This window comes from Alligator sinensis, unplaced genomic scaffold (genome assembly GCF_000455745.1).
Source record: "Alligator sinensis unplaced genomic scaffold, ASM45574v1 scaffold1510_1, whole genome shotgun sequence".
Classification (NCBI taxonomy): domain Eukaryota; kingdom Metazoa; phylum Chordata; order Crocodylia; family Alligatoridae; genus Alligator; species Alligator sinensis.
Window position 1 is genome coordinate 166,006 of NW_005842654.1, and position 14,688 is coordinate 180,693.

Consider the following 14,688-nt stretch of genomic DNA (forward strand, 5'->3'; position numbering starts at 1 on the left):
GTGTGATGGAAGAGACGCCCCCCCCCCCCCCCGCCCCAAATTCTGACGCATGTAGCAGCTGAAAGGGAGAAAAAATCCTTTTTGGCCTTGTGTGGTAACAGCAAAACCAAGAAGCATGAGGAAATGCCCACAATTATAGCATAGGTATAGCAATGATAGCAAAAGTATAGCCTAGATCAGGGGCAGGCAATTATTTCAGGCAGAGGGCCGCTTACCCAGTTTTGGCAAGCTATCGAGGGCCGCATGGGTAGCCCCACCCCTTGACAGGTGCCCCACCCCCTGGTTACCATCTTGGGTCTGGTGTCCCAATGTCCCAGGGCCAGCACCGATGGAGCCCAGAGCAGGCCGCAGGCTGGCAGGGGTCTGTGGAGCTGGGCTGGACTATACCAGCAGGGAGAGGCAGGAACTGGCCCAGGTCCATAGAGCCCCTGCCAGCTGGGACCCTGGGTGGGCCCTGCTGTTGTGGGCTTCCCCTGGGTCCTACTGCCACTGGTTCCTGTCATCTTTGACAGGAACCAAGGACAGATGAATTTTAATTTTCAAAATTTTTTTAGGGGCCCTGCGAGCTGGATTTTGCCCACCCCTGGCCTAGATCATCCCTGACGAATGTTTATCAAACCTTTTCTTGTACACCTCCAGTGATGGATGTTCCACAGCTTCCCTAAGCAATCTGTTCCTCTGCCTCAATGTTCTACAGTGAAGAAGTTTTTCGTGATAACCACTCTAATATATTCTGCTCTTTGCAGCAAGAGAGAAAAAGTTATTTTCCCTCTTCTTTATGGCATCCCTTCAGGTATTTGAAGGAAGTGCCTTTTCCACAAGTTGAATGCATCTATTTCCAGATTAAATCAACAGTGTTTCTCTACCTGTTGTTGATGTCGCATTACCTGCTTGCGTGTGTTAAAAGAAAAAAAACCCCACAATGCGCTTTACTGGAAGAAGCAACATGTTTCTTCGACCTGGCTCTTCAGCATCTGTATAGATCGGGTGCTTCAGTGGGGCTTTTTGTCACTTTTATCTAAAGCTGAGTCAATTAGCTATTAGATAAGTGTAAAAAAAAACCCCACTAAAGTGCCCGATCTATACAGACATCGGGGGAGCTGGGCCAGCTAATGCATTGCCTCTTCTGTGAATGCTCTGTGCTCAGCGTAGGAGTGTGCCTAGTTTTAAAGTAAAGCACTGGTTTTTTGTTTTTGTTTTTCTTAACGTCTGCAAGCAGCCTTAAAGTTTTTCCACCAAATAAACTCAATGGCTTATTTCTATTAGGATTGCTAATAGCTAACCCATTAGTCAAGAACAAAACATGCTAAATCACTTGATTCCCCTTTTTAACTGGGTAACTATTTGTCAAATGAGGAAAATTGTAGAGTTGTAATTGATGGGATGGCCTCATCTTTGAGGGCCTTCTCCAGTGGTGTCCCCCAGGGATCTGTGCTTGGACCCGTGTCTTTAACATATTTATTAATGATTTGGATTAGGGAGTGGAAAGCTCAATGATTAAGTCTGTGGATGATACTAAACTGTGGGGAAATGTGGGCACATTAGAGGATGGGGTAAAGATCCAGAATGAACTTGACAGACTGGTTTTATGGGTAGAACAGAAGCAGATGAGATTTAACAGGGAGAGGTGCAGGGTTCTTCATCTGGGCAGGAAGAACCTTCACCATAACTACACAATGGGTGATGGTCCACTGGCTGGCACCGCACCTGAACAAGACCTCTGGGGGTCACAATCGACTGAAAGATGAGAATGAGCCAACAGTGTGATGAAGTTGCCAGCAGGGCAGATAAAACTCTGGTGTGCATCAGCTGATGTGTTGCCAGTAGATCCAGGGAAGTGTTTCTCCCTCTCTCTTCAGCATTGGTGAGACCACATCTGGAGTAGTGTGTCCAGTTCTGGGCATCGCACTTCAAGAAGGATGTGGACAAGTTTGAGAGGGTACAAAGAAGGGCCACCTGTATGATATGGGGCATGGAGGATAGGCCCTGTGAGGAGAGATTTGGGGAACTGGGCCTATTCAGTCTGAATAAGAGAAGGCTGAAAGGTGACTTGATAGCCACCTACAAGTATGTCAGGGGTGAGCATCAAGATCTAGGGGAGCAACTCTTCAGGAAGGCAACTCAAGGGAGGATGAGGACCAATGGGCACAAGCTAATAGAGAGTAAATTTAGGCTGGACATAAGAAAACACTTTCTCTGTAAGGGTCACCAGAATCTGGAACACACTCCCAGCAGAGGTGATGCAGTTGCCATCCTTGGAGGTGTTCAAGATGAGGCTGGACAAGCATCTTGTTGAGTTCATCTGAGTCAAAGCTTCCTGCCCATTGCAGGGGACCAGACTTGATCTTGCAGGTCCCTTCCAGTCTTTCGATTCTATGCTTCTATGAAATGTTGTGCATGTTACCTATCATATTTACCACAATCCAAGATGATGCTGAATTTAAGATGACACCCCCAATAATTAGATTCTTTACATGGGAAAATTATAAATTTGTTACAATTTGCCGTGTAGAGAGAGAATCCAGTTATTGGAAAGTTATCTTAAATTTATTCTCCTACCTCTGCAGCTGGGAAAGCAGTAGCAGGGGGGCAGGAGGCGAACAGTCTGACCCCTGTCCCTCTTCCCCTGCTGACCCCTCATCCCCTTGTCCCCTTACCTCTGCCCCCCATCCCTGCCTGCAGCCTTGGATTCCCATGCTTCCTGTTTCCTCTGTCCCCCACCCCGCACCACCAGTTACCCTGGCTCTAGACCTGCTCCAGCCTGGGGCATAGAGCACAATTGCTTTGGCCCTAGTGTGGGCATCTATCTGGAGCTGCCCCCATTGCTGTTGGGCAGGGGCTGCAGTGATGGAAACATATTCAAAACATGGGAGGTGGCAGTAGCAGTTCACTTGACGCTTACATAAATATGATGTGCAGTACCGTGTCTATTTTGAGGCACAGAATTTTTAAGACATAGAAATGAAGAGAGTCTAGAAGCAAATAACAAAGAAGATGAAGTGATTGAAAACCAAGCTGTATGAGGCAAAAAAAGGGAAAAAATATATATTTATTTTTGATGACAAGGAGATTAATCAGAGACATGATTGTACCTTTTAAATATTTGAAAGGCTGCCATAAAGGAAATAGTCTTGCTACAAAGACTCCTGTTAGCTTCAGTGGGCTCTGGGTCCAGGTTTAATCTGTGTTAGTGATCAAGGAGAATCACTATAGCAGTGGTTCCCTGTGGTGGCAGTAGGAGATGCTACTAGAAGATAATCCACAGTTTGAAACATGTTCAGAATCAAATAGTGAAAGAATTGGTATTGTGAGGGTGGGTAGTCTGGGAGATGATATTTTTCTTGTGGAAGTAGGCCACAAAATTGAAAAATGGGAGAGCCACTGTGTTGTTTGTTACATGAATTAATCCTTTAAAAAGGATTACTGTTGTTTAACATCAATTACTTTGTATATGATTTTAATCTACGCATTTAATATAGGTGTTTGTGTTTTGTTTTGTTTTTACTTACTTCACAGGCATACAGGAGTTTCCAGAAAATATCAAAAACTGTAAAGTTTTGACAATTGTTGAGGCCAGCGTAAACCCTATTTCAAAGTAAGTCAATTATTCTGATGACAGAACCTGAGCATTCTTATTGGTCATTACCTAGTGATATGCACAGAGCTGATAGTGCTTCCTATAATTAAGGTTGCGCAGATGTTCCTGTTTTGAAGTTCATTTGTTTAGAATTTTTCACGATGGGATCTGTCTCGGGCTGAGTTTGTTTAAAATTTCAGCCCAAAAAAAAAATTCAACCACTTTGGAGAGCTACATTAGAGAAACTTTTCTTTTATTTTGACAATGTTATATGTCTGTTCCATTTAGAAACTATAATGTACCATGCTTTAGAACAGGGACATTACATTTGGCAAGGGGAGTTTGTTGTAGGGGACAATGTCCTTTACTGGTCCTGTGAAAATTCACCTAAATTTATTGATGGTATAAAGCAGTCTTAAACTATCCTTTTTTACCTGAGCAAATTTCAGTGCAAATTTACCAGAAGAACTCTTTTTTGCATTACTCCTCCACGATTGATAAGATTCAGGCTCACTCTCTACACTTTTTCCACTTTCTAGGGAAAAAGAAGTGGGGGAGGCAGTTCTGTTGGAGGTGTATCTTCCCTTGTGGGTTGCAGTGTGATAACAGGTCATTCAGACAGACTGAACAAGGGTCTTGAAACTGATCCTAAAGATAGGACAGAGGCTGCCTCCGGATGTTGCAGTCCTGGCGTAGTGTCGGTTGCTGTTTTCTCAACGGAGGGCCCCAGATGTTATATCCCTCCCTGGAGATTGACAGGTGGCCACCTGTCAATCTCCAGGGAAGGGTGGGACTTCTGGTGGCCCTTGGCCAATCAGGTGTGGGAGGGCCCAATGTGCTCTGCCATGAAAACCTCACCCCCATCCCTCCCTCTCTTCCTCTTCCCCACCCCCGTGCTTCAGGGCGCTAGGGCTTCCCTCCTCTGTTTGCTGGCTTTCCCATTTTTTCATGGTTCCTATACTTTTTCACAGGGGACCTACCAAATTCATGGTTTCCTTAGAAAATGTGAAATCATGAATTTGGTAGGTCCTTATCTGTAGATAATGAATAACCAAAAAATTTAGTTTAAGACAGCTTCATTGAAATGCTGCTTCAACCTTAACTTTAACAATTATTCATAACAATGTGCAGTCAAAACATATTACCTAGTAACACATCTTAATGGCCTAAACCACACTGAAACAAAAAGCATTGCATAACTTTTTCTTTGTTTGTTTATGTAGGCTTCCAGATGGATTTTCCCAACTGTTAAATCTAACACAGCTGTACCTGAATGATGCTTTCCTTGAGTTTTTGCCGGCCAATTTTGGCAGGTAAGTTGAATTTATGACTAAAAGATTAGTATTAGTTTTTACTCTAACTTCGCAGAGCAAACTTTGCTGTGTCTCAAACAAAATAGGGAAAATCACTAATGCCTTTTTCATATGCATCGATTAATTTAAAGAAACCACCACTGTTGTCTTTGGGTTTTTTGCCTGTTCTTCTGTACTTAAAAAGCTTTGTAAACGTAATAGCGTAAAAAGAAAACTTTAGATGCTTGTTTTTCATGAGGCGCAAGGCTTTTTATGCATGGGGAAACTGGTTTTGCTGAAATGGGGTAGTTATCATTTGGAGGCCAAAGTAGAGCAAATCAGTAATTTAATCTTTAATAATTCTATTTATAAATATTTTGTTCTCTCTCAGATATGTAAATGTCTTTAAAATAAAATTACTCCATATCATAATTTAACATAAAGTGGGCACTCAGTGGAAGGCAAGAACAGTAATCTGTTTACTGAACATCTGTGACCCACAGTTTTAGGACTCCTGGCTAAGATCTATCCAGGTAAATAGACATTCCTTGTAGTCATTTAAAAAAAAAAACCCCAAATACGCAGCACATTATTTATTGTGATTACCAAATAGATTGAGGGACTGTTTGTTCTCCTTTACTATGTTCTTAGATTCATAGATTGTAAGGGGCCGGAAGGGACCTTAGAAGATCATTGGGTCCAGCCCCCTACACCAAGCAGGAAAGATAACTGAGAGTCAGGTGACCCCAGCAAGGTGACTGTCTAGTCTCCTCTTGAAGATTTGCAGCGTAGGTGATTGCACTACCTCTGGAGGGAGCTTATTCCACAGTCTGGACACCCTGTCTGTGAAGAAGTTTTTCCTAATGTTGAGTCTGAATTGATCTTCCAGAAGTTTGTGGCTATTACTCCTGGTTTTCCCCTTGGATGCCCTGGTGAACAGTTGCCCACCGAGCCCTTGATGTACTCCCATAGTGTAGCGGTAAGCTGCTACCAGATTCCATCTCAGCCTTCTTTTGCTCAGGCCGAAGAGTCCCAGATCCTTCAGCCTTTCCTCGTATGACTTGCCTTTTAAGACTCTGATCATACGGGTGGTTCTTCTTGGGACTCCCACAAGCTTGTCCATGTCCTTGTTAAAATGAGGTGCCCAGAACTGGATGCAGTACTCCAGCTGCGGTCTCACCAGTGCTGTGTAGAGTAGAAGAATCACCTACTTGGCTTTGCTGGAGATGCATCGATTTGATGCATGCCGGAGTATTGTTTGCCCTATTGGCTACAGCATCACACTGCCAACTCATCTTCATACTGTGGTCTATTATTACCCCCAGGTTCCTTTCATTCGTGGTGCTAGTCAGTTTGGTGCCGCAAAGCCTGTAGGTGTGTTGAGGGCTGGGTGTCCTGAGGTGGAGCACTTTACATTTCTCAACGTTGAACTTCATCAGGTTCCAATCTACCTAACTTGGTAGCCTGTCTAGGTCCGCCTGTGACTGTAGCCTATCTTCAAGCATGACCATGCTTCCCCATAACTTGGTGCTGTCTGTGAATTTGGCCAGTGAGCTCTTCACCCCCGCATCCAAATCGTTAATAAAGACATTGAAAAGTACTGGACCAAGCACCAACCCCTGCAGGACACCACTGCCCACTTTTCACCAGGATGACACAGATCCGTTCACTACGACTCTGGGCCCTATCCTGCAGCCAGTTTCTCACCCACCTGACTGTCTCAGAGTTAAGCCCACAATCCTCCAATTTTCTCACGAGGACATCATAGGATACTAGATCAACGGCCGTTTGGAAGTCTAGGTATACAATGTCAATCTGCTGTTTTCTGTCCAGGTGGCGAGTTACCTGGTCATAGAAGGCGATGAGGTTGGTAAGGCAAGACCTGCCCGCGACAAAGCCATGCTGGCCATCATTCAGAATCTTACCTTCTGTAAGCTTATTGCAGATAGACTCCTTGATGAATTTTTCTAGGATTTTCCCCAGGATGGAAGTTAGGCTGATTGGCCTATAGCTACCTGGGTCCTCCCTCCTGCCCTTCTTGTGGATGGGCACAACATTGGCCCTTTTGCAGTCCTTAGGGACTTCTCCAGAGTGTCATGAATTGTGGAAGAGTTTTGCTAGGGGTCCCTCAATGACTTCGGCCAGCTCCTTCAGCACTCTTGGATGAAGATCATCTGGTCCTGCTGACTTGTATACACCTAATTTTATTAATTGGTCAAACACCGATTCTATGGCAATAGTAAGAAAGTGATTATTCCTACCATGCTCATCCTCTACTTTATCTGGCATGGTTTTCCCCTTGGTCTGGTGAAAGATTGAGGCAAAGTAGTAATTCAGGAGTTCAGCTTTCTCCAGGGTGCTGGTAACCAACTCTCCCGAGTTGAGCAATGGCCCCACACTCCCATTTGTTTTTCTCCTGTTCCCTATATACCTAAAGACGGATTTCTTGTTGTCCTTGATTCCCGTTGTTAATCTAAGTTCAGTCGCCGCTTTAGCCTTTCTTATCCATTCCTTGCAAATGCGGGCTGTCGTGGAATAGTCCTCCTTGGGGCCCCCCCCAAACTTCCATTGCTTATAAGCATCTTTCTTCTTCTTTAAAAGGACCGTGATTTCCCTGTTTAGCCAAGAGGGCTTCACAGCCCTTCTGTTACCTTTTCTCCATATGGGAATGGACTTTGTGCTTCAAGGATCGTGTTCTGAAGGAAAAACTACTCTTCGTGAATACCTTTCGCATTCAGTCCCTGGTCCTGCAGCGCTTGCCCTACTAGTGACCTAAGCTTGTTGAAATTTGCAGTCCTGCTATCCGATTAGTCTGCCTTATGTCAGACAGTGAACATGATGGTTTCATGGTCGCTGTTGCCCAGACTTCCCTCTATATTTAAGTTGGTCACCAGGTCATCTCCTTTGGCCAGGACCAAATCTAGCAGAGCATTGCCTCTGGTTGGTTGTTTCTTAGAAGTGAACTATGGAGGTGTTTTCTAGGAAATGCACCCAAGATCTGACTGCTCTCTCTGACATCTGGTATATTTATTCTTCATGATGCAGAAAATCTCCGTTTCATACATTTGCATTAAGCAGAAATATTTGGGAAATGTATTCTCTTTTTCTTGAACTTGTGAATAGATGTCTTAGGGATAGTTTTTAAGACATTTTGATTAGAATAACTATGTTGGCAACATTTTAAATAAGAACTTAAGAATGCATTCAGCAGAAAAATGATAATTTCCTGGCTTTCTTCTGCTCACATGGAGAGAGAGTTAAGATTGGAAATATTTGTCTAGCAACTTTTAGAAAAATAGAGTGCCATTTTGCATTTTCTAAGAGCAGACTTGTTCTAAATGATATGTCCATGTTAATTCTGTTTGAAAGGGAAGTAAATGAATACTTTTGTCAGTTGTAAGTTAATCTTTAATTAAAGAATTACTTCCTTCAGAGTTGTTGTTTTTTTGAGCTGACAATTTGCTTGGTGCTAAATTGGGTATCCTTATACTAAACTCTTAAGCATATCATATTTAAACTAATATGAAGTATTTTTATTCATGCTGTAGGAGAAATGCAGACTAAGCAAGTACACAAGAGATAAGTTTTTCAAGGCTCCCTCAGAATTGTTTGCTCTCTGAATTCCCATTACAATCAGTTTGGTACATATAGAAAATTATAACCTGATTAATGCTAGGCAAATGGAGAACTGTAGTCATGACTGTTGATTGTCTAAGAATTACTCTCACCATGTCTTGTTTCTTACCTCCATCTCCACTACCTTAGCCCAACATGCTTGTTTCAGCTACTACTGTGATTTTGACCAGGACTGTTCAAATTCTAAGCCCCCAGAGGGCACATCAGATGCACAGCACATAGTTCCCCCCTGTGGGTGCCTAATGCCACACTGCATCCAACCCTGATTTCCCTCCAGGGGGTGTCCCCAGTTCACCTTCAGCACTCTGTGTTGCTGCGTTGCTCTGACCACTGGAACAAAGGCAGGAAAAGATAGCTGGAAGAGGGAGAGAGGGACTCCAGCTACTATTGCAGCTAGAGTAATGGGGGAACAGTGGCTGGGTGAGAACCTAAAAGGGCGGGGGGAAAGCGTTTGTTAGCCATTCTTGGGCTGCATGCAGCCTGTGGGCTGCCAGTTGAACAACACTGACTTGGATAGTAAACTTTTTAGTTCAGAAACTGTCATTGATCATTCTTGTACCTGACTTGGTTGATAATGCAATATAAAAATGTAATAATAGTACAATAGAAAGTAGTAATAATAAAAAAAAAAAAATCAATATTGGGATGCAAATCCTGTAAGAGCTGTGAAAGGTTGACCCGTTGCTCTGTCTACCTGCCTGCCTGCCTACCTACCTACCTACCTACCTATATTAATTTAACACACCTCTAAGTATTAGGCTGATGGAGCCAAACTGGAATTAAGAGACCCAATACAGTCAATTGCTATTTTTTAAACTGGTTTAAAATGCTAAATTTAGAGCAAAATTTGCTGATTATTAATGTGCTTGTTGTTTAGTTACTCTGGAAATTGATCTTGTGCAGAAATAGCATTTTGGAGAAAATTTAGAAACTGCAAAGCAAGTGAATCTTTTGTAACAATATTAGTTGCATATTTTAGAATATTAGAAATTAGACCTAGAATAAGCTAGATCTAAAACAAAAATCCTAACATGCACTTGCAAGTAGTTTTTTTGTTTCAGCTATATATTTAGCAGATTTACCTGGACCATCATCTCATCTCTTGTCTTTGTAATTGACTGGTGTGCTTTGTGAGGTTTTGTTAATTGAGCTGAGTTTTAGCTTGCTATTCATTTCAACATGGGAACGAAACAAAAGTGTGGAGTGATGTGATACCAGGTTAAACTGATCTGGAGCAGGGGATGTTGTTAATAGACACAGAACCCCAGTGGTGCTATCTTACTGGACCGTATGCCAAAGTACATCTTCTAAACCACAGCATTTCTGTCCTTTTCCATCAGGGTTTTGATCTTAATTCTTTAAGTAAAAACTGTATAAAACAAATGAAACATCATTTATGTCCTTTCCCCTGACCTGGGTTTTTTTTTGCAGGGGCCTAGCTACTTTATAGGATTGGGAGTCAGTCAGGGGAAATCTGTGTAATCTCTTCTGCTCCCTTCAGGATTATACTCTGAAGGCCATCTGCCTGGGAGTTGTATACAAACTGGGTTCTTCTGCAAGAGGAATCTTGCCTATTCCCACCCTCAACTCAGCAGTTACTGGTTTCTGAGAGGAATGGGGGATCTTCAAGGTATCTCTTGATTCCTGGCCTCACAGCTGATTACAGACAGTGACACTATGGTTTGACTCTGATCACATCAGTAGTAGATGTTCATAAAAGCTTATGTTAGCTTGGGACATTTTTTTTTTTCAATCTGTACCTGTGCAATTCTAGGCATTAAACATACTTTTATGCCAGATTTCAGTGTCTGGTTCAGATTTGAATGGCTATGGCATTGTTTTCACAAAGCTCTGCTTTATGGAGTGTTCAAGGACCCTTGATAGAGTTTGAGGATTGAAGGGGTTCAGCATTTCATAGGATAGGTCATTATGACAATGCAGCAAAATTTGAACTAGAATTTTGAAACCTGTTGGAGAGCTAATCTGTAGTTAGGTCCAGTCTTCCTGAAGACAGTTTTCCCTTTTATCATTTTATTTTATGTAAAGATGGAGGTAGGCATATTTACAACGGGTCCACGTCAGCACCTACAGTTCTATAGAGGTAGTGTGGCGAGTGGTTGGGGAAGTGAATTCTAGCATTCTCTGTCCCCAGAACCAGGTTGTTTATCTGCTCTGCATTTTACCCAAATATACTGTGTACGAATGCTATTCCAGCCTGTACAGAAAGACAGGTCTGCACCCCTGGATTCCAATGCAACATTGTGATACTTCTCTTTTGGTACCAGGAAGGATATTTTTTCCCATAAGTATGTCTATATGCAGGCAGAGCAGTGCAGAAATATTTGCACTATGGCTCAAGTACTAGTTGTAGCAGTCTAGTGATGGCATCATGGCGCCTCATGGCTAATTTACCCTAGAAACATAAAACTGGAAGGGGCCACTTGTCCAGTCTTCTACAGTCACAGGTAACCATATAAAGAACAGCAAATATAAATAGTCAGCAAAGAAATCTGTTCCATTGACACCCTCCAGCACCTTGGAACATACATAGGTTAGGTCTAGACTACAGACTTACCCTGCCTAGCAGGAGCATTTTCAAATCACCCATGCTGCTCTGTGCAGACCCAGCTGGACGTAATGTAGCTTTTTCAGCACAATTTTAAGGGTAGGCTGATTGTCACAGCTGAGGGACAGTGCCTGTCCTTGGTGCTTTGTGGATGTAGTTACACTGCTGCTTCTTTGGGAGTAGTGTTTGTGAAGCAGGGCAGTTTGCATGAAAGCATCACTGCTTTGCAGTTTGTGGTGTAAATGTGTGTCTCTAGTGGGTTATGGAATAGAGAAAATCCCACACAATTTACTGATTCGTTTTGATGCACTGGCTGGGGGAGTAGTTAGCTGATTGCACGATTTCACAATGATTACACACTTAATTCATACAACACAATTTTATTTTAAAATGCTTTGCTACGTATATAACACTGCTTAGCTTTAAGAAACACCACAAACATTAAGAACACAATAATTACATATATCAGAAACAATGCTCCGAATGCACTTCCTTCCCAAACAATGCTATAAGAATTAGTGTTACGAAAACAACTGCAATTACAACTAAAAGTTAAATTTGAATCAATACTGTTATTTTTCATAATATACTTACAATCCTAGAATTCCGAGAAGCCAAATACCAAAATATTGTTTCATTCCTCAGTAGTACGATTTAATGGGTTGGCCTCAGTAGTACGGTTCAATGGGCTCGCCTCAGCAATACAATTCAATAGGCTGGCCTCAGCAATACGATTCAATGAGCTGGGCTCAGCAGTGATAGGACTAAGTCCCCTTCCTTCAGTCCCTTTCGGGCGCTCCACGGCTTCAGCGTGAACTAAGAGATTCGTGTTCATGGAGAGGTTGGGTCAGGTGATCAGTCTGGTCCGGGCTACACTTGCGATTCTTCCTTCGTTGTTCTGCAAGTGAAGTCACCTCCAAATTGGGACAGTAAGTTACAGGTTTTTATTGAGTGAGCTGCTGTCAGTGGGCTCCTCCTACTCAATTTGTCACTACTCCCAAATTTGGGCTCGGATCTTACTCAACAGAAATTACCTTTGTTGAGCATTTTAAATTACTCTTGGGGAGACTTCCATATCACTGTAAATGTCCTTTTCTTACCAATTTGGTTAAAAGGCCCTAGGCTTTGATGTCTCGGAACTCAGGATATTTGCTTTCTTTGTAAAAGACTTCTAAAGATACAATTTAAATTAAGGCTTTAAGTGAAGTCAGGACATTTTTCACGTAGTCCCAAAAACAATGAACTAGATAAGGAGATAAATCCTATCTTCTTCCTGAAACTGGCTAATGGGCAACCTTTACAAACATTCAAACTATTTCATTCAATATGACAATATGGCCTTAGCACCTGTAGTACAAAAACCCCAAAGGCCTCAAGCTGAAATCTTCCATAAAAATGAAACCGGAGAAACTGAGGAGGCCACCAATGCCGTGGGTCCTACAGTTGCAGATAATTTGTTAGGTAAAATATGCCCATGTAATTTGGGAGGTAGACCATGCTGCATACTACAGAGGATGCCAAAAAAACACCTGTAGGTTCCTTCTTATCTGACCCAGGGGAAAAAGTGTTTTCCTGTATCAGGCAGTTGGTTTAAAGCTGAGCACACCAGCCTGAGAGAGGTTTCTCTGTATTGGCTGGAGCCAGTGGGCTTTTATATATCATGTTTTGTAAACCAAATGAGAAATTCCATTAGGTTAGGTCCATAGATGGATCAGTTGATGATGCATTTACTGTGGGGAGGGGGCAATGAGGAACTAATGGTATCCTTATTAGGCACAAGATGTATGTTCTTGTCAATTAACTTTTTGGTTTGAATAATATATATGCTAACTCTAACATACTTAAGGGTTGTACTTAACTATACATATTTCAAAAGTATATTCAAATCATTTCATTTCTACAACCTATATAAAAAAAGAAAAACTATTCTGATTTATTCATGTTTTCCCATTTTCATAATCTACTTCGAAAAGTGAGGCCCTACCTGTGTGAATGAAGTTCATAGTATCATCAAGCATTTGGTAAATTTGTTTACAAATTTAAAGCTTCACTGGTTAGAGTGTTACTCTTCATATGATTGTCATAGATTTCATAGACATTAGGGCTGGAAGGGACCTTGTAAGATCATTGGGTCCAGTCCCCTGCCCCAGGGGCAGGAAGTCAGCTAGGCTCAAAGAATCCCAGCAAGATAGGCATCCAAATGTTTCTTGAAAGTGTCCAGAGCATGTGCTTGCACCACCTCTGGGAAGTCTATTCCAGGCCTTGGGGACTCAGACAGTAAAGAAGTTTTTCCTTATGTCCCGTCTAAAATGGTCTTCCAGGAGTTTGTGACGGTTGGACCTTGTCTTCCTTTGGGGTGCCCTGGTGAACAAACGTTCTCCTAGTTCCTGATGCACACCCCTTATGTACTTATAGGCTGCTACCAAGTCACCCTTGAGCCTATGTTTCTCCAGGCTGAAGAGTCCCATAGTAATGTCCACATTTTTTTCTCAGTCAGACAAATGAAGTGTCAAAGCACCATTTCTTACTTCGCTTGTCCTTGATCTTTTTTCTTTCTCTCATACTATTATCTGCTTCATGTGACTCCCCTATGACAGTGAATACTTCTGCTGCGTAATTAGCGAATACTGGATGACTGATCAGACTTTTCCTTTGCAGCTGCTTTACTGGCAGATCAAATTACTCCCTGGTGAAGTTGGCCCATGAGACATTGTAGTAATTGGTACACTTGTAATTTGGGAATAATGTTACTGACGTCCTTTGTAAAGCTTTTGGAGATCTGTAGATAAAACACTAAATAAGAGGTAGTATCCTTACAAACAGAGACCTTACAGGAATTTCTGAGACCACTTCAGTACTGCGCAGTAACTGTTCTGTGCTTGCTTTTAGTTTACACAGAGCCATAGATGTAGAAATCTGTCTTACTATAAGTTTACATAACATGAGAATAGTAGGGGGGGGCTCCTAACTTAGAAAGTCCAGTTCCCTGCTGTCACAGGTAACTATATAATATAATCTTTTTTCATAAACTAAGTCCCATTTTAGAAATAGCTACTGTTTTTGCCCATGCACTTCTGTTGGAAGGCTGTTCTAGAATCTCCTTGAGTTAATGGCTGGAAACCTTCTTCTTATTTCCAGCCTAATGTTTTTTAATTGCCAGCTTTATGCACCTTTGTTCTTGTGCCAACGTTACCCATTAGTTCAGGTAGCTCTTCTCTCTCCTGTATGTACCACCCTGATATTTATTTATTAAAGAGCAGTCCTTCTCAGCCATTATTTTAAGAGACTAAACAAGCCAAATTCTTTTAAAGTATACAGGTTTTCCTCCATTTATGAGGGTTCAGTATATGCAAATTTGCTTTTATGCAATGACCCTTTTGTACCCTTTTGAAATTCTTTATATGCAAGGTAAATTCACATATATGCGATTGGCATAGGCCTGGAGAATGCCACATAAAGGGAACCTATTTTATAATGTAAGCGATAGGGATAGGTTCCCCTGCCGGCTGCTCCTGGGTCTGGCTGGGGTGAGTACGGACAAGTGGAGCCCTGGGTGGTGCAGGGCATGGCACTCACCCCAGCCCTGGCTGCAGCGGCTCCCGGGGCTGGCCGCCACA

The 14,688-nt window shown here is 42.3% G+C and overlaps 1 protein-coding gene across 1 annotated transcript in view; it reads left to right on the forward strand.

The window, feature by feature from the left end:
- The window catches only part of ERBIN (erbb2 interacting protein), a 182,687-nt gene that overhangs the window by 76,706 nt on the left and 91,293 nt on the right, over positions 1-14,688 (forward strand). The window contains exons 6-7 of the mRNA XM_014524730.2: positions 3,517-3,595; positions 4,801-4,890. Of these exons, the coding sequence (XP_014380216.1) occupies positions 3,517-3,595; positions 4,801-4,890 (169 nt within the window). The remainder of the gene's footprint in view (positions 1-3,516; positions 3,596-4,800; positions 4,891-14,688) is intronic.